Source organism: Pelophylax lessonae, assembly GCF_965119305.1.
Source record: "Pelophylax lessonae genome assembly, chromosome: 2".
Lineage (NCBI taxonomy): Eukaryota > Metazoa > Chordata > Amphibia > Anura > Ranidae > Pelophylax > Pelophylax lessonae.
In genome coordinates, this window is record NC_138769.1 from 460,509,234 (window position 1) to 460,529,954 (window position 20,721).

General features: G+C 41.5%; 1 protein-coding gene across 1 annotated transcript in view; it reads right to left on the minus strand.

Moving 5' to 3' along the window:
• The window catches only part of HERC2 (HECT and RLD domain containing E3 ubiquitin protein ligase 2), a 308,748-nt gene that overhangs the window by 137,682 nt on the left and 150,345 nt on the right, over positions 1 to 20,721 (minus strand). The window contains exons 41-46 of the mRNA XM_082245322.1: positions 19,257 to 19,487; positions 18,939 to 19,077; positions 11,714 to 11,857; positions 11,320 to 11,462; positions 5,239 to 5,509; positions 29 to 168 (exon numbers count right to left, since the gene is read on the minus strand). Of these exons, the coding sequence (XP_082101448.1) occupies positions 29 to 168; positions 5,239 to 5,509; positions 11,320 to 11,462; positions 11,714 to 11,857; positions 18,939 to 19,077; positions 19,257 to 19,487 (1,068 nt within the window). The remainder of the gene's footprint in view (positions 1 to 28; positions 169 to 5,238; positions 5,510 to 11,319; positions 11,463 to 11,713; positions 11,858 to 18,938; positions 19,078 to 19,256; positions 19,488 to 20,721) is intronic.

The following is a 20,721-nucleotide window of genomic DNA, read 5'->3' on the forward strand; positions in this document are numbered from 1 at the left end:
TAAAGTTGTTTGAATTTTTACAGCTTACATCAGGGTACACAGTTTCAATTTCTTCCACTTCCTCCACAACCTCTTCATCAGACTCTTCAGAAGCAGTTTCAAAATCGGACAGCTCTGTAACCTGGACATCAGGATGATCAAGCAGCCATCCAACCAAAGCCTCCACTCCTGAGAACACAAAAAAAATTACTACTGGCTACGTAGTCATGTTTAAAGTGATTGTAAATGATCACATTGTAAATGTATATGTGGTGTGGGGTGAGCTAAACAACAAATAAATAATGAATATATAACATATATCTATGTGTGAACCAAATCAACAAAAGTAAATATATATAACATATATCAATCTGTGAAGCCAATTAATAATGCAAATCAATTGGTGCATAAACATAAAAGTTCATAAGTGTCCATAAATATTTTGCAGGTGAGTAGAATTGTATTCTATCCGAAGAAACCGGTCAGATTAGGAGGCGCACACGTCACACACAACTTGCGGTCCGTGCTGCAGCCGACCGCAAGCCTTTGCAGAAATTCGTATGCCTATGTTTATGCTGAATACAAGACATCTAATTGTAAGTGCATTATCAACTGTTTTTTGAATAAATCTCAAGGGTAATACACTATTAGCCCTCTTTTTTCCTTTAATACACAGTGGTTTTGTGAGCTTGTAAAGAAGGATGAGGCTGTGTTTCTTGCTGGTACTCGTTGCCATCTAGTGGAGAAAGAAAGGTAGAGCGGTTCTACATCCCACTTCAGGATTTTAAAGAGGAAGCAAGGCGGTGGTTTCACTGAACAAGTGCATACCTATTACCATCTGGTAAGAGGCTAATTCTTGGTGATTTACACGTGGTGTTTGTTCACAAGGAGATTGGATATTTTTTCAGCACAAGAAAATATAGTTGCACCTTATTTATTTCCGTTTGGTAAGGATGAATTTCACTCGGTGGTGGATACACGTATTATTCGGATAGAATACAATTCTACTCACCTGCAAAATATTTATGGACACTTATGAACTTTTATGTTTATGCACCAATTGATTTGCATTATTAATTGGCTTCACAGATTGATATATGTTATATATATTTACTTTTGTTGATTTGGTTCACACATAGATATAGGTTATATATTCATTATTTATTTGTTGTTTAGCGCACCCCACACCACATATACATTTATCTATATTCAAAAGCACTGAATACCGGGAGCAGCTTCAACACACTATCAGCGCACCCATCCCCCCTTAAAACGATCACATTGTAAAACAACACATTCAGTTAAAAATAGAAATGAAAAGGAAAAACATTTTCGTATAGATGTAAAAATAATTGTGAATCACATTTCCTCTGTTCTCAGCTGCATAGGAGCTGGCGGGAGGAGAAGCAGCAGCAGCACACTCAGCTGCCCAGTAATGGCTGTGCAGCGGGGCATCAGGACAAGTCTGATCATTGGAGGAGAGTACATTGAGTTCTCAGCATAGCTAGAGAACTGACCACGCAGTGTGCTCTCCTGCCTAGTGTGGTCAGTTTTTAATAGCAAAGCAGAGGGACTGGCAGGAACACAATGGATTTCCCACAAGGGAAGCAATATAAAGAGAACATGAGACTATCCTACAAGTACATGGTACAGCAGGCACATATCAGGAGTATTATATGTTGGGGTAACAAACACTTAAATGTAAGCTGGTTGCATCATCCTAGCAAAAAGTGGTTACATTTTAAATTTTTGATACACACCAAACAGCTCCATGCACATACAGTAGCACTCTGTTACTAGGTGCATCTGCTCATTAAATTCAGAGAATTAACAGGCTGCAACACAATGCATAAAGTAAGCAGACAAGATCAAAAGACCTTTTTTAAACAAACATTGGATCACAGATCATTTCCATTGTCCATCAAATAATTGTTGATGCTAGAAGTGGTGTTTGCAGCATCTCAGAAACTGCTGACCTCCAGGCATTTTTACAGAACCTTAAAGGAAATTGAATATGGCAGCAAAAAAACACAACAGGCCCACCTCATGTAGGGTAAGGACAGGAAAGGAGGCTACAGTGGGCACTTGATCCCAAAAACTAGACAACTGAAGATGCAAAAACATGCCAGTCCTAATTTCTAATTGGCTGTATTAATCAGTGAATTGGCCATGCAGGGCATGAATATATTGGTTTTCCCAGCTTGTGTCTGTAAATTTACAGTGGAGGGTTATTAGTGAGCCTATTAAGGCTGCAAAGTCCAACTCTCAAATAAATGTTTCAAGCACTGTTATCATTGTACAAAACTTCAGGATGTTTTAAAGGCGCACGTATCCAGCAATGGATAGGTGTACCTAGTTATTAGGCCAATGGGAAAAGCTGAATGCAACAGTTCAGTTTTGACTGAGCTCTTGTCCCAGCTAGGTCATAGTGCCATAAAAGTTTCATATGAACTTAAAATAAATACAATTTAGTGCCATTTTAGGCTCTGAATGAACCGGGAAGGATTTGCCCCCTTAATGACCAGGCCATTTTTTGCAATTCAGCACTGCGTTAGTTTAATGGCAAATTGTGCGGTCGCACGACACTGCCCCGAAATAAAATTGATGTCCTTTTTTCCCCAACAAATAGAGCTTTCTTTTGGTGGTATTTGATCCCCTGTGTGATTTTTAGGTTTAGCGCTATAAAACAAAAATGTGACATTTCAGCAAAAAAAAAAAAAAAAAAAAAAAACACATTATGTTCCACTTTCTGCTATAGAACATTACCAAAAAAAAATAAAAAAAGTCATAATTTTAGGCCAATTTGCATTCTGCTACATATTTTTTGTTAAAAATAAATTTATATTATATATATATATATATATATATATATATATATATATATATATATATATATATATATATATATATATATATATATATATATATATATATATATATATATAGCGCAATAAGCGTATTTTGATTGGTTTGCGCAAAAGTTTACACTTTTGGGGAGACCAATGACATTACTACAGTAATAAGTGCTAAAAATATGCACTGTTACTGTAATAATGACATTGGCAGGGAAGGTGTTAACCTAGGGGTGATCAAAGGGTTAAGTGTGAGCCTACGGGAGTGTTTTCTAACTGTGGGGGGAGGTGGGCTTGTGAAATGATTATAGAGACCTGTGATCCTATGTAGAAGGATCACAGGAGCTCTGATCATTTCTGAGAGAAGAACGGTCAGCTGTGTTTACAACAGCTGACCGTTCTCTCTCAGCGGGGAGAGATCGCGGGTGGCCGGCCCCGTGCATCGGCATCCCCACTGCCTACTAGGGGTGGGAACGCTCTAGAGTGCGCTCGCCACATCTCCCCCCCCCCCCCCCCAGCACAACTCGCTACGTCGGTTCGCACAGTAGAGGCTGCCTGCCGCATTAAAATCTGCGGCGGGCGGTCTTAATGTGGTTAGGCTACAGTCACACCTGAGCGTAGCGTTTTCGCACGTTTTTAAATTGAATAGAGACCAATGGAAATCGCCTGTAATCTGCTCAAAAAGAAGCTCATGTACTTTGAGCGTTAGGCATTTTGCTCACAGCGTCAAAACGCTCAGATGTGAACAGGGGCCATTGAAATGAATAGGATTTGTCTTGTTGGGCGTTTTGAGAGCTGATCCTAGAGCAGAAAAACTCCCCAAAAACGCCTACATGTGAACGGAGCCTTTGAGGAATAAAACAGTAGGGTCTAGACCAGGGGTGGGGAACCTGGGGCCCGCAAAGTCATTTGGTCCGGTCCCCATGCCACCAGTCAGCAGCACCAGCCAGCAGTACCCACAGCAGTAATCACAGCACAGTACCAGCCTGAGCCATCAGTACCCACAGCAGTACCAGCCTGAGCCAGCAGTACCCACAACAGTACCAGCCAGCAGTACCCACAGCAGTACAAGCCAGCACTACAAGCCAGAGCCAGCACTACCAGCCAGCAGTACCCACAGCAGTACCCACAGCACAGCACCAGCCAGCAGTACCCACAGCACAGCACCAGCCAGGGCCAACAGTACCCACAGCAGTACCAGCCAGAGCCAGCAGTATCCACAGCAGTACCAGTCAGCAGCACTAGCCAGCAGTACCCACAGCACAGTAGCAGCCTGAGCCAGCAGTACCAGACTGAGCGAACAGTACCCACAGCAGTACCAGCCTGAGCCAGTAGTACACACAGCAGTACCAGCCAGCAGTACCCACAGCACAGCACCAGCCAGGGCCAACAGTACCCACAGCAGTACCAGCCAGAGCCAGCAGTATCCACAGCAGTACCAGTCAGCAGCACTAGCCAGCAGTACCCACAGCACAGTAGCAGCCTGAGCCAGCAGTACCAGACTGAGCCAACAGTACCCACAGCAGTACCAGCCTGAGCCAGTAGTACACACAGCAGTACCAGCCAGCAGTAGCCAAAGCACAGTACCAGCCTGAGCCAGCAGTACCAGCCTGCAGTACCCGCCAGCAGTTCTTTTCAAAACTTACCACTGCAAGTAGTCAACTACTGCGAGTAGCAACATCTTCAATACCAGCTAACATCACACATCTCACCAAAGAGAAGCAGTTCCAGCCATCACATTAGGGGCTAGTTAATTTAATGTTTGACCAAATATAACAGGCTAATTTTTAGGTTGGTAATTTTCTACAGCCCCTGAATGATGTTCTAAATATTCCTTGGCAGAAAAAAGGTTCACAACCCCTGGTCTAGACCATGGGTATTCAACCTGTGACCCTCCAGCTGTGAAACTCCAAGTCCCATCATGCCTCTGCTTTTGGGAGTCATGCTTGTTCCTGTCAGCCTGGTAATGCCTGATGGGACTTGTAGTTTCACAACTGCAGGAGGGCTACAGGTGGAGTACCCATGGTCTACTCCAAACCAAGGATTTTGATTTTCCAGGAAAAAATTGCCTAGAGAAGCCAAAAAGTGTAGGACCCTGTGGCACAGCAGGACGAGTCAGGAAAGATAGAAGCTAATTGCATACATTATAAGAAGAGGAGCATGCTTCCGGTGCCTGACTTTCTTGTATTAAGACCTAACCTATCAATTTTGGCATGGGAATTAAAAGCTATATAACCCATCACCCCATACAGTATATGTGAAACTTACCTTTCTATATACCCTAGAAGAAGCAAAAACCTTTAAACAATTGAACCTACACATGCAAATGTTTAACATCAGAGCATTTAATTATAAGCAATAAGTAATTAGCTAAAAAAAATGGACATGACTGAACCAAATTGTGTACCTGGGGAGCTCGATGCAGTGCCAGATGCTCCAGAGAGCGACTTCAGAGCAAACTCAACGTTTTTCCTCTGAAAACCCATCTCCATCAGTTGTACAACGATTGGGACTGGCGGGATAGGAGACTGTTTGCGCTTCTTGACTTTAGCTGGGCAAATCTGCTGCACTGTGACTGGAGAGGAGACCTCACTTGAACTGCAGAAGTCTTCAAACAGAGGAGTTGACGGATGTGTAGATTCCACCGCTAGGTACTGACAGACAGCCAGTGCTGCTGCCTACATTAAACAAATAAAAAATACTCTCAAACAGTTCTTCCCTTGATCTAAAATCTCATCTTAATTAAACGTGCTCAGAAACATATTATGCATATTTGTGTCTACCACCTGCTGTTCAAACCCTGTGAAACTGCACCTGTGAATTCCACAAAGATGAGACAGAACATTAAGTAACATAATGGCTGAGCAGGAATTATGCCAAGCATTATAAAAGGGAAAATCACAACCTGCATAAAAAAAACATTTTACATATCCATACAATATGACAGTCTGACATGTATGCTAAAAGGGAAGCTCACATGATTTTTTTTTTTTATTATAGTTTGATCTGAATATATTGTTTGATAAAAAAAATGTATGTTAGAAGCAAGTCTGGGGTATTTCTTCAAGCTCGCTATGCTGAAAAATACACAAGCCATGCTTTTTTCAGTGTAGTACAATAAAGATTGTGTGATAGCCTATGGTCATTTTCTTGTCTGCTATAGTGCCTAGATCAGAGATGCAATATTTAGTGACCTCATGACAACAGGTATTGTGTTACTGAGCACATACAAAATGCATAATTTCAAAAACAGTTTAAAGTGGTTCTAAAAGCTTAAAGTGCTACTAAAGTCTCTTTTTTTTTTTTTTTTTTTTTTTGCCTAAAAATAAACAAACATACTTACTGGCTATGCACAGTTGTTTTCAGCACGCCTATCTCCCACCTGTTGAGTGCCCCCACAGCAAGCAGTTTGCTATGGTGGCACCCACAGCAAGCAGTTTGCTATGGCGGCACCCACAGCAAGCAGTTTGCTATGGCAGGATCCAAGCTGAGTTGCTGCTCTGCGTGTCCATTCAGACACGGAGAATAGAATGCATGAAGATAAAATCCTTCTGCCTTCAAAATCTCTTTAAAGTGGTTGTAAACCCCCTCATATACCCAGTGAAGTGACTACTTATAGTTATACTGAGAAAATGTATCATTTTAAGGGGAAAAAAAGTTGATTTTAAATTTCATGGCATCAACACATCTCAAAAAAGTTGGGACAAGGCCATGTTTACCACTGTGTGGCATCCCCTCTTCTTTTTATAACAGTCTGCAAACGTCTGGCGACTGAGGAGACAAGTTGCTCAAGTTTAGGATTAGGAATGTTGTCCCATTCTTGTCTAATAGAGGCTTCTTGTTGCTGAACTGTCTTAGGTCTTCTTTGTCGCATCTTCCTCTTTATGATGCGCCAAATGTTTTCTATGGGTGAAAGGTCTGGACTGCAGGCTGGCCATTTCATACCTAGATCCTTCTACGCAGCCATGATGTTGTAATTGATGCAGTATGTGGTCTTGTATTGTCATGTTGGAAAATGCAAGGTCTTCCCTGAAAGAGACGACATCTGGATGGGAGCATATGTTGTTCTAGAATTTGGATATACCTTTCAGCATTGATGGTGCCTTTCCAGATGTGTAAGCTGCCCATGCCACACGCACTCATGCAACCACATACCATCACAGATACAGGCTTCTGAACTGAGAGCTGATAACAACTTGGGTTGTCCTTATCCACCTTTAGTTCGGATGACATGGCGTCCCAGTTTTCCAAAAAGTTCAAATTTTGATTCGTCTGACCACAGAACAGTTTTCCACTTTGCCACAGTCCATTTTAAAATGGCCCAGGGAAAATGCCTGCGCTTCTCGATCATGTTTAGATATGGCTTCTTTTTTGGCCTATAGAGTTTTAGCCGGCAACGGCGAATGGCACGGTGGATTGTGTTCACCGACAATGTTTTCTGGAAGTATTCCTGAGCCCATGTTGTGATTTCCATTACAGTAGCATTCCTGTATGTGATACAGTGCCGTCTAAGGGCCCAAAGATCACCGCCATCCAGTATGGTTTTCCAGCCTTGACCCTACGCACAGAGATTGTTCCAGATTCTCTGAATCTTTGGATGATATTATGCACTGTAGATGATGATAACTTAAAACTCTTTGCAATTTTTCTCTGAGAAACTTCTTTCTGATATTGCTCCACTATTTTTATTGGGGGAATTGGTGATCCTCTGCCCATCTTGACTTCTGAGAGGCACTGCCACTCTGAGAGGCTTGTTTTATACCCAATCATGTTGCCAATTGACCTAATAAGTTGCAAATTGGTCCTCCAGCTGTTCCTTATATGTACATTTAATTTTTCTGGCCTCCTATTGCTACATGTCCCAACTTTTTTGGAATGTGTAGCTCTCATGAAATCCAAAATGAGCCAATATTTGGCATAACATTTCAAAATGTCTCACTTTCAACATTGGATGTTATCTATATTATATTGTGAATAAAATATATAAGTTTGAGATTTGTAAATTAGTCCATTCTTTTTTTACTCACAATTTGTACAGTGTCCCAACTTTTTCGGAATCGGGTTTGTGTGTGTGTGTATATATATATATATATATATATATATATATATATATATATACACACACACACACACACACACACACATACTGTACATACATATACATATATGCAGGTCCCTCTCAAAAAATTGGCATATTGTGATAAAGTTCATTATTTTCTGTAATGTACGGATAAACATTAGACTTTCATATATTTTAGATTCATTACACACAAGTGAAATAGAAATAGTGCAAGCCTTTTATTGTTTAAATATTGATGATTTTGGCATACAGCTCATGAAAACCCAAAATTCCTATCTCAAAAAATTAGCATATTTCATCCGACCAATAAAAGAAAAGTGTTTTTAATACAAAAAAAGTCAACCTTCAAAAAATTATGTTCAGTTATGCACTCAATACTTGGTCAGGAATCCTTTTGCAGAAATGACTGCTTCAATGCAGCGTGGCATGGAGGCAATCAGCCTGTGGCACTGCTGAGGTGTTATGGAGGCCCAGGATGCTTCAATAGCGGCCTTGAGCTCATCCAGAGTGTTGGGTCATGCGTCTCTCAACTTTCTCTTCACAACATCCCACAGGCCAATTGAGCACAGTAATACCATGGTCAGTAAACCATTTACCAGTGGTTTTGGCACTGTGAGCAGGTGCCAGGTCGTGCTGAAAAATGAAATCTTCATCTCCATAAAGCTTTTCAGCAGATGGAAGCATGAAGTGCTCCAAAATCTCCTGATAGCTAGCTGCATTGACCCTGCCCTTGATAAAACACAGTGGACCAACACCAGCAGCTGACATGGCACCCCAGACCATCACTGACTGTGGGTACTTGACACTGGACTTCAGGCATTTTGGCATTTCCCTCTCCCCAGTCTTCCTCAGGGTCCGGTCACCTCTTCTCGTTGTGCAGCGTTTTCTGCCACACTTTTTCCTTCCCACAGACTTCCCACTGAGGTGCCTTGATACAGCACTCTGGGAACAGCCCATTCGTTCAGAAATGTCTTTCTGTGTCTTACCCTCTTGCTTGAGGGTGTCAATGATGGCCTTCTGGACAGCAGTCAGGTCGGCAGTCTTACCCATGATTGCGGTTTTGAGTAATGAACCAGGCTGGGAGTTTTTAAAAGCCTCAGGAATCTTTTGCAGGTGTTTAGAGTTAATTAGTTGATTCAGATGATTAGGTTAATAGCTCGTTTAGAGAACCCTTTCATGATATGCTAATTTTTTGAGATAGGAATTTTGGGTTTTCATGAGCTGTATGCCAAAATCATCAATATTAAAACAATAAAAGGCTTGCACTACTTCAGTTGTGTGTAATGAATCTAAAATATATGAAAGTCTAATGTTTATCAGTACATTACAGAAAATAATGAACTTTATCACAATATGCTAATTTTTTTGAGAGGGACCTGTATTTCATGACAGGGGTTTAAAAACCACTTTACGGTTTTCTACCTTAAAGTGTTACTAAACCCAGGACCCTGCATTTACTATATCTTGGGGACAGTGGAAGAAGGGGGGAGGATCAGAGGAGACAGGATCACACAGCCTTTTTACACAATGCAGAGGAATAACTCCTTAGGTTCCACAGTTAGTATATCAAGCCTGCTTTAGGCCCCTTTCACACGACCGGACCGATCGGGTGTGCCTCTCCGTTTTTCAGGCAGACCCGATCGGTCCACCCATTCTCCTCTATGGGAGACAGATGTCTGTGGCACCCACCTGGCATCCGATCTGACAAGATCTGCTGAAAACAGATGGATGGCGATACGTTCGCCATCCGTCCAGCGGGTCGGATTGGATGACAACGAACAGACTGTCCACTTTCATCCAATCACCCCATAGAGGAGAGCAAGACTCCGACAGGTACGTCTCTGCACAGTGAGCAGAGACAGACCAGTCATCCGCCTGACAGCCGTCGAAACTGATCCGCCCCATGTAAAAGGGGTCTTACTGCATATACTGTACAGACTGATTTTACCGTTGTGAGTTTAGTAACACGTAAAAACTTACCTTGCTCCCCTTTTGATCCAGCACTGTGTCTGCGAGCACGGAACCTGAAGGCATAATTGTGAGCCATTGGCTCCTGCTGCTGTCAATCAGATTCTGTGAGGAGGGAGCGGGGCAGGGCCAAGCCACGCTGTGTTTGTCTATGGCAGTGGTTCTCAACTCCGGTCCTCAGGACCCACTAACAGGCCAGATTTGCAAGATAACTGAAATCCATCCCAGGTGATATAATTTGCTGCTCAGTGAAATGCGGGCCTGTTGGTGGGTCCTTAGGACTGGAGTTGAGAACTACTGGTCTATGGACACACAGACCCCAGCTTGTGAAAGAGCCTGCACATCTTTCCCCATAGTAAGCACTAAAGAGGAAGACCCAAGAGTGCTGGCAGGGAACCCCAAAAGAGGAGGTTTGGGGCTGCTCTGTGTGCAGAGCAGGCCAGTAAAAAATATTTACTATTTACATTTTTTTTTTGTTTTAGATTGCCTTTAATAAAACACACAATAACGCACAATAAGGCACAACAAATGTAATTTAACAATAAGCACTGAATACCAAAGTGTCAAATTCAGATACTGTATAGAGCATAATGTTACCTTACCCATAAAATGACTTTACTAGATCCACTCTTCATTTCTTTTTGTTTACTTTGATTCAATTAAAACATTTTCACAAGATGATTTTTTAGTTTTGTTTTTTTAAGATGAAAGCAAAAGTTTTCATTTTTCGCCCAAGTTAGAGTTTAAATTGCTAAAGCCTTAGGTACAGAGAGTAAATAACTAACAATTTCAGTTGGAGGTCACCAATGACAACCTATATATTTAAACTGATACCAAAACCTAACAGTTTTTTTTTTTTTACCTTAATGCATTTTATGCATTAAGCTAAAAAAAACGTTCTGTGTGACATAATCCCCCCTGCACCCCCCCCCCCCCCACCATTACCCTGAGCCCATTCACGGTCCAGCACTGTGCATGAGAGCCAAGACTCACCCAGCTCTGTCCCTCCTCTCTGGGCAGATTGATAACAGCATTGGCTCCTGCAGAGGTCAATTAAATGCTGTAATGAGGAGTGGAGGGGGGCAGGGCTGAGCCACCCAGTCTGCATCAATGGACTCAGGAGCGAGCCTGCACACATGCCCCCCGTAGGAAGCTGCTTGCTCGCTGAAGAAGAGCTAGGAGCGCCAGCGGGGGACCCCTTAAGAGGATTGGAGCTGCTCTGTGCAAAACCATTGTAGTTTTAAGCATAACGTGTTATTAAAGGTTCCTTTTTTAAAAAAAATAAAATATCACTTTAGGCAACAAGGTGGAAAGAGTTAGCGTAATATCCGGCAGTCGAAAACCCACAAAGCCTCAGAAATATGAACTTAATGGCTGTGTGCAAGGCTCAGACATCCAATCATATAGAAAGGAGAAAAAAAAAAATATTTGAACATTTACCTCCAGCTCTTGCTTGTCAAATATTGCTTTAACTGGTGAAGGCTGAGTAGCAGCAGTCAAGAGCTGTTGCAGTAGTATCATTGGTGGTTGTGGACCCTCAGGGGACATGTCCCCAATATCAGGAGAGGCAGCAGCACCTTCATCTAAATGAGAAAAATATAATTGTAGTACTTACTGAAAGTCTATAGGCATTACAAATATTTTTTAAAAATGGCTTTGGCTACATTAAACATTCTATATCTTTCTTTAGAGACATTTTCTCTCACCGTGTTCCATATTCCTCCAAAGACACACAAGATTATGGAGGTTAAAAACAGCTATATGCAGTGAAACATCATTGGAATATCTAGATTTTTCTATATTAAAGAAATACAGAAAAAGTGAAGCCCCATACCTGCTGGAATTGATCCTGTTTCCTGTACCGATGGCTGGGAGAGGATTTGCCTCAGCCTGTCCTGATGAGAGAGAAGGGCCCAGCCAGCTTTTAATATGTAAAGCTTTAGCTGTTGACACCTCAAGCGGTCTAGATCCACCTGGTCTGTAAAACAAAGAAGAATTGGGTGTTAACATTCAAGACCTTCTAAAATTTAAAATTAAATTAAATTTTGCACAAAGCTGTCCTTCGTAAAGAGTAAATGAACAATTACTCTCTCAGGCTGGGGTCACATATATGTAAACTGGATGCATTTTTAACTGCATCCAAATCGCATAGCATGGGAGTGTAAATGGCTTTCAATGCAGCCGGTTTACAAATGCCCGGGGCGGCTGTGGTGTGGTTTTGAAAAGGTCCTGTGCGTTTTTGTGTCCGGTTCAGGTGCGAATTCGGGGAAAAATATTTTGGTCCTGGATCACCACTGAACCGGTGAACACGAACGAACTGGACTCAGGGCTGCTAACCGCAGCCGGACATGTGTGAACCCAGCCTAACTCTAGGCAGAAGTAGTAACCTGTACATACCATCTAACTGGCTAAAAGAGTTCCAGCATGCCTGGGAGAAAGCAAACACTGGGCCCATGCTGTGGGCAAAAACCGATCTTTCTGTATCGTGAAAAGATCTGTTTGAGGAGATCCTCTTTGAGGAGCACTGCACTAGGGACATTAGGCAATAAAAACTGGTGTATTTTTAAGGGTAGAACCCCCACTTGTCCAGTAACGTTTAGGGTCATCAAGAGACTGAGGTCTCCTACCTCTCTGGAGGAATTTGCAAGATTTTTGCTAATAACACTGGTAGTGCTGGTGAATTCATACTGGACATATACAGTTCTCATAGTCTCTCCTCCAGTTAGCCAATAGTGTTGGTATATTTCTGACAGATGTACTGAAATCCCTAAAGTCTTTCCAGCCAGCCAACACACACTGGTAGATTAGTAGACATTAAATCCTGGAAGTCTCCCCAGTCCACTGGGAGCAGGTTTTCCTAGATTTCCATAATGGTATTCTCTCTGCGTTGGTCTTGTGGTCTTGTGTTCCTGAAGGTGACTGAATAATGAATGTTGGACTTTCCTTAGGTCAGTGTTGTCTGGGGATGCCGTTCTGCAGGACTCTGGAGAGCAATGCATTTTCCTGACTTGTGTAGGCTACTGGATGCTCCTTTCATTTATTGAGCAATGACAGCTGGACAGCATATTACACTTGCCTGTAGAGTTCCCAGCTGTTTACATAGCGCTTAGGAATTGCTCTGCATAACTATGTTTTAAGATTCCATCCATATACATTACAGCTGGGGACTTCTCTAAATGATTCGCTCTTCGTCCTCAGCTATTAAAACTGCAGTCGGAACTTTGCTGAGAACAGTTACTGAAGGCACCCTACTGTGTTCAGCATTCTGGCAGCTTCTTGTGCACTATGCTCCTACAGTTGAGAGGCATGATGCCCCAATGCTCTGCACTATGGCCATTCCCTCGTGCAATGTATGCAAAGCAAAAATTGGCACAGGAGGGGATTTTGCAATGTCAATTTCTAGCAGGACCAACTCTAAAATGTCTGTCAGCAGGTACTTCTACATCCTTATCTGACAATCTTACCTCTCCTAATTTCACCAAGGATGATTTTTATTTTCGGTTATGGAAGGATTAAGGTCTTGTGTGGAGAATTTTGTTGGTCCTCATGCTCAAAAAGGTAAATGCCCACAATCTCCTAAACTTCCACCCTCTGACAAAGAGATGCCTAATATTTTTGGGTCTGTCAGAGGTATCCTAGAGGACCCGCCATCTGATGCAACGTCTCTTCTGTCCCTGGAAGAGGGTCCCCTCCAGATCAATCTCCCTTTGTGTCATAGCAATCTTGGCTGTGCATTCTTCTTTAAATTTGTCCATTTTGCCATTACTTCTACTACTACATTGTCTAGCCTCAGCTCTCATAAGCCTTAATGGGTTTTCCTCTTCAATCTATCCTTGACAGATTTATCTACAAAGTTTAGCAATATCAGAACAAGCAATTCTTAGTCTCTAAATGCTTTAAAACACACATCTTTCTAGATGCTTCATTAAAAATGGTCTACTCCTTCAAAGGTTGATTCTCCAGTTCTTCTTAAGGCCCTAACTGTTCCTATTGATGATGAACGCTTAAAGCGGAACTTTACCCATAACAACTCTTTGGCAAGGAACATACATTCTTCTGAATAATTATGCTATCAAAATTTGTGTGTGCTGTAAATTGCCTCCAGCATTGTTCTGTTTCTTTCTCGCTGGAGGCTGCTATTTTGACGAATCCCAGAGCCCCTGAAAAGCAGTAAAAATAAAGTGGAACTGAACCCATCAATTGAACAGTTTCAAAAAAGTTACATTCCTGGAATGCTGGGATTGCCAACTGTCAAATTGTCTTATGGCCTCAACTAAATTGTAAAACTATGAAATGGTTGGATGTGCAGCATGGTATACGGTTGGATATGCAGCATGGTATACAGCACCGTGTTTGTGCAGTTTAATTTGGCCCCCTGTAACACCTGAAATACCTGACTGATCCTGCCTGGTTCTTCCCTCCCCTCTGTAAACTGACCACGGTTTATCATGGCTGCTGAGCCCTGACACTGTGGTCAGTTTACATGCTTCAGTCAACCACAGCCCTCCTGTCCTCCTCCTGTTTTCTGCTCTTGTGTCAGGTGCCCACCCCCTCCCCTCCTGCTGCTGAAATAACTTTTAATATCTTCTATAATCCTCTTTTTTTCCTAAGGATAGGTGCTCCTGTCACTGCGTTTTATAAAACGCTGTTTATACCAGTTTTCAGAGAGCTGCTCAGCTGTCACATGACCGGCCGGCTCTCTTCTCCTCTCCTCTCGACTGACATCAGCGGGGGAATCTCGGCCCTGCCCACTTCAGCTGTCAGACAGGGAGAGGAGAGAGGCAGCGGGTCATGAGAGCGACGATCGGCGCTCTGAAAGCTGGTATAAATGGCAATTGTTTTTATAAATCACAGAGACAGGAGAACCTAGCATAACGAGACACAGGGGATTATATACAGTTAGAGTGGGTTAACAACCACTTTAGGGCTGCCAGCAGATCTGCCTCTACAAACTCGGCAGTGCCTAAAAATGTAGAGCAACTGAGCATGTGCAGAATGAGATAGTGTATTACTGGATTTGGATTTTAAACAGTATAGATACTTATTTTTAATGTTTTACGTTATGTGCTTTGCTGAAATAAGTCTTACAGGTTTCACAGAGATCAGGGAACTCTCACATCAGATGCTTAAGTGGAAGAGGTGATCTCCTCCAATTACATGATAATTAGTCTCCCTCATCCACCCCAATATTGTACTTCATGTCTTCCAGTGTCTCGGCAACGTTGGATGGACTCCCCACCCCATTAAAGGATAGTTTGATTAGGGATTTATTCGTTTGCATAAAAAAAAAAACTGAAACCTCTGTTTACCGTTCCCAAGACAAAAAGGAGGTATTTTCCTGCATTTGAAGGCTCTCTGTCCTTGGAAACCAATGTATCAGTCACACTGCGTCGTACCCTGGAGGACACTTATTGGCCCATGAACACAGAGAAGTCACATTGCTTTAGGTACTTGGGCCATCTACTGGATATGAATGTCAGCCTTTTTGGCTGGGGCGGAGTCCTGGGCTGTCAGCCTTTTGTTGGTTTCAAGCTCTGTGGTCTCTGCCAGATCAACCAGCTTCTATTATTTCAGGGACCAATTACCTATTCTGCTTCTTGGTCACTGGCTTTGATGGCTTAGGTGCTGAGACCCAGGTCCTCATTGCAGATTCTGCAATCTGAACAGTGTTCTTTCCTTCAGTTGGAGGTGGAACAATGTTTAGCCCTTTGCACCATCAAAGGTCAGGTATATGCCTTGATCAATTGTTTTAATCCTACTTTTATTTTAGGTGTTCTACGTGTTGTTCACCGTTTGACCCCTACTCCAACCACGGGATTTAAACCTAGTCTATATTACAAAAACTACATTTAAACCTATTCAGGATATTTCCTCAAAGTGGTTGCAAACCCTCACATATACCCAATGAAGTGAAGAGCCTCAGATGATACACAGAGATGAAACAAATCCTTCTACATAGGTTTTACTTGTTTATCTGCAGTCTTCCCTTACCTACACCCCTTCAAACAAGCAGACCATGTTAAAATCCTTAATTTGTCAGAAGCACAGAGGAGGGTGCGGCGGGACTGCAGTTACAGTGTGTGAGAGTAAAGACACCCCCCCCCCTCCCCCTTCACACAGAAGAACTGTGTTGTGAATAGACAAGCTGCCTGCTGAGCTCCTTCCCCGACATAGAATTGTATCTCATGTGTCAGGGAAAACCTGTCAGAAGTGATTCATTCTGATAACAGAGGAATGAAGCACCAGAGAGAAATGACACTCAGAGCTTTGGAGAGAGACAAGTAAACACTACTGATATACGTGCTTTGCTCAGTTTTCATGACAATGAATTTACAACCACATTAAAATTGCTATACCGTAAGGTAGAGTCCCTTATGGCTATCACTTTCCTTAATAAGGGTCTCTGGATTATCAGAATTATTCTGTATGTATATGCAAAGACCAGGTTGTTTTTAGACCTAAGACTTCTTTTGCCCAAGATTGTCTTTGCTTTCATATTAATGAAGATATGGTGTTAATGAAGATATGGTGTTGCCTTCTCTGTGTTCAGCTTCGGTTAATTGTAAAGAAATTTCTCTTCTATTTTTTGGATTTGATGATGACTGTTAGGATTTACCTCTGGGCAACTTTTTTTTTTTTCATATCTGTGCAACTTCAAGTTGCAGCGACTTCAAAGTAGCCCCTGCACTACTTTGGTCTGACTTTGATGCATTTTGAGGTCCATAGACCTCAAGATTACATAGGCATTGCTTCAAGTCCAGTCAAAATTGCTGCAAAATTACACAACTTTTAGGTGACGCAAGTATGAAAGGGGCCTTAGGCTTTGTTATCAGAGTTGCGGCTCCCAAAAGGACTTTGAGGAGTACAAAAATAACCAACTTCAAATCAATAAGGAGTCCCAATCAAAGCCGGATGCAGCTTTGATCGGGTCTCAGATGACATAACCCAGGGGCAGCGTCCATGACGTCACGTCCGGGTTACTTGGCTGCTAAAGGCGCCAAATTTAAAAAGTGACAGTATTCAAAAATGCAGTTTTTGGCATTTTGAATACATGGAAGTGTAGTGGAGGGGTCTAAGGTCTAAGACTCTACTCATAAAGAGTACCTGCCACTGCCTATTGCTGTCACAAGGGATGTTTACATTGTTTGTGACAGCAATAAAAGTAATCAGTTTAGTTCTTTTTAAATGCAGTGAAATTTAATTTTTTGTAATTTTTCCAAAAAGATGGCATTTGAAAGACCGCTGCGCAAATACCGCGTGACAAAAAACATTGCAATGACTGCCATTTTATTCTCCAGAGTCTGCTAAAAAATATATATAAATGTTTGGGGATTCTAAGTAGTTTTCTAGCAAAAAAATATTGATTTTAACATCTGAACAACATGTGTCAAAAATGGGCTCGGTCCTTAAGTGGTTAAAAAAAAAAGTACAGTCAATTCATAAATAAATAAATGAATCAAATGATTGACCTTGCAATAAGTGAGAAAGGACATTCACAGGAAGTGCCAAAGACACAGATTCTGACAAGATATTGGGCGAGGCTAAACACGTGTCGTCATCACGCACGCTGGTGGGACACTCTGAAGGGCTTTGGCCATTATTCAGATGTCATTGCATTCTATGTACGGTAAGTTTTGTTGCTGAATAAAGGAAGCAGTTTGATACTACACCATGGCGGTCTTTTCTGTGATTTCATTTGTGCAGAGTATATGTTTCCAGGAGTTGGAAGGTGCGTTTTCCATGGCCAGATAATGTAGTGCCGTGGGACAGCAAGGCGCTGAATGATCTCTATGTGGGATCTATTGTTTTGGGAATTAACCCTTTAGCGGAGCGGTCCTTTGGCACTCGCTTTCTCCTGTATATCACATTAAGGAACTGGCCATCTGTGGGGACTTTTGGCATATTTTTACTTTCTTCATGTATTTTGACTTCTTTATTTTCTCACTTTATTTTTGGCATGTTCATTTAATTCACATTTATTTATTCATGAACTGACTGCACTTTATAAATATTTTTTATGCAATTGCGCTTTATGAAACTGGTTCACTTTATTGACCTCATCCTAATTATGAATCGAGGATCCATTATTGCTTTTCATTATTTATGCACATTTGTTCATGCATGTTTAATTTAAAGGGATAACACACTGTTTGGCTGAGTATATATTTTACACATCTTGTACCTAGATTGTGACTTCGCTACACCAGTCTCTATTTGTTAGCACTAATTTTTTTTCACTTCACGCAGGATTTATTTTTTTTTCCCCGTTTTGCATGTATGGAAATATATGCATACTGAATACTATTTTGAATTCTGTATAGTTTCACAGCCGGAAAATGCGCTCTCTCCTCCTTTTGGCCACAATTGTGGACCTCAACTTTCCAAACCACACATATTGTACTATCATGCCATGACCAGCTCACACAAAGCTTTTATAAAGGTTAACACAAAGCTACCACATTTTATGACCACAGTTAAGGAATATAGATGCGAGATCTTTTAGGGGGGGGGGGGCTTAAAGGATCTTCCACCTTTCCACCTAATAATACAATGAAACATACATAACTTCTAAAGGCAGATTCAGGAAACAGAAGTCACAAAGAAAGGCCTTAGAAAAATATTTCTATATTTATCTTTTATTTTACCTGATAGAATTTTAAACAGAATGATGGGGCCAGATGCCCTTTAAGCCTGAAGACATTTTCAGTGCTGTAAACACTGGCTATTTCTGCTTCCAGCAGAAAACACAGCAGTGCTAGGTAAAGATAATATCTCCCATGTGAAGGCGGCAATCAATTTAATCCTTTTCCTGATGTGCTGGAGCTTCCTTTTATTGACTGGATAATCATTTTCAAACTGCAATAATCACTGCTATTCTTAGAGTCTTTCAAGACACTTTACATTTATACCAAGTGACAGTGTAGGCAGTTGGCTTTCCCCTACCAGTAAAACAGGGGGGTAAATATGCGACAATTTTCAGTAATGATTTCACTCATGCTGCGATTTATACAATCAAGCTATTCAAGCCTATACATTTCTGGAAGTCAAGTGGACTATACCTGCAAGCCCCTGACTGAGAGACTTCTTCAGCCTGTACTTTTCTAGCTTGCATCCTGCCAGGTTAACCAGCTGTGCCCACACAGACAGCATCGAATCAGTGAAAGGCAAGTTGTTCACGCAAAACGGCACTACGGGCAGCTAAAAAACATTAAAGAAGATTAGGGGAACTTTGCAAATTGCATGCAGTTTAAAAGAAGTACATAAATAGTATAAATTAAAGTCCTTTACACCTGCATCTAAACACACCGAATACATTTCTGGAACACTGTGCACGCAAGAAAAGAATGCAAATGTCATGCTCAATCAAGTGCACTTACCGGAGTAAGTTGATTTAAGGGACAAACGCGGCTAGTGCACACATCATGGAACTGGACAGTGATTTTTCCTTTCGGTGTTATTCTGGTTACCGTGCCCTCTCCGAACTCATCATGTACCACCTGGCCCCCAAGACGTAAACGGCTGTCTATTCCACCAATAACAGCCAGCACTGCCATTAAACTGCCCACTTCAGGATTTTCAGAGTCGGGGAAGTAATCTTCCAATGCAGCCTGAGAAATAATAGTGGCAAAAAAAAATAAATAAAATAAAAATCAGCAGTAAGGTAACCAAATATTTTATTTTTTAAAGAAGAGAATAACATTAATAAGCACTATTTGTACCTAGATGGATATTACAAACAGTGCATTTTCAGTAAATAACACCTTCTGTTAATGTAGTTCCCATGTTCTAAAAGTCCTGCACATATGGAAAAAAGTAACTATTTTTCAACATAGCACAGCTAAAAAACAGCAAAGACAAAGCCCTATAACGGGCATCCAATAAATAGGGTAGAACTAGGCTACAATATACAGTGTCTGGTTTACGAATTCAGCAAATCTAGAAATATGAACTCTAACAAAGTTCTCTTTATTCGGATCCGTTAGAGTGGTTCTAAAGCCTTAAGGTTTTTTTTTCTTTTAATTTCATGCATTCCCACGCCCTTCCTTACACTACTTGAGCCTGACCTCAATCTAATCAACCCCAGCGGGGTGAACAGAAGAAAATGGAAAGATCTTTGTACTTACAAAAGCAAGGTTAGTACAGTGATTTCAAAATCAACCCCCCATGAACACTGGCTTTAAGAACTGATCAGATGCTGGTTTTCCAGCAAGCCCATTCAGTAAAAGCCAGTCCTTGGACCGGCTTCTGTGAGACAGACTGCTGTACACATGGACCGCTTCTGTTGAACGGGCCAATATTAGGTCCGTGTGTACCAGACTTTAGTGCATCTGCAGGTGTTCATTTTCTGAACAGCAAACCCCATTGAGCTCTATTGCAGGAAATCTGGATATTAAATTCTGGCCATAGGATAAAATAACAAAACTGCAAGTATAGGATTGTGTATATGGGATTGGATGGTTGGGTTTTCTTTACGGTTTTTTTCCTTTTTTTTTTTTCTTTTATTGGTTGAGCCAGATGGACTTGTGTCTGTTTTCAACCTATGTAACCATGTAAAATGCAGCACTATACCTTTAAAAATGAAGAAAATGGAAATGAAAAAACGTAGCACATACCTACCACCTCAAGCGTGTGGAAAAGTGCTTATATAAAAACGAAACAAAAAATACATAAAATCCGCCCATATAGTTAAATCCATAAGGGTGATACTAAATCGGTGAGACGTGAATAGCGAAAATCCTCCTCCACCATCACCAACACTCCAAAAACACAGCCTCTTACCATAAGGATTTGACTACCCCACTGAGTGGTCATATAGTGCAGTTATAGTGCCTCCAGAAAAGG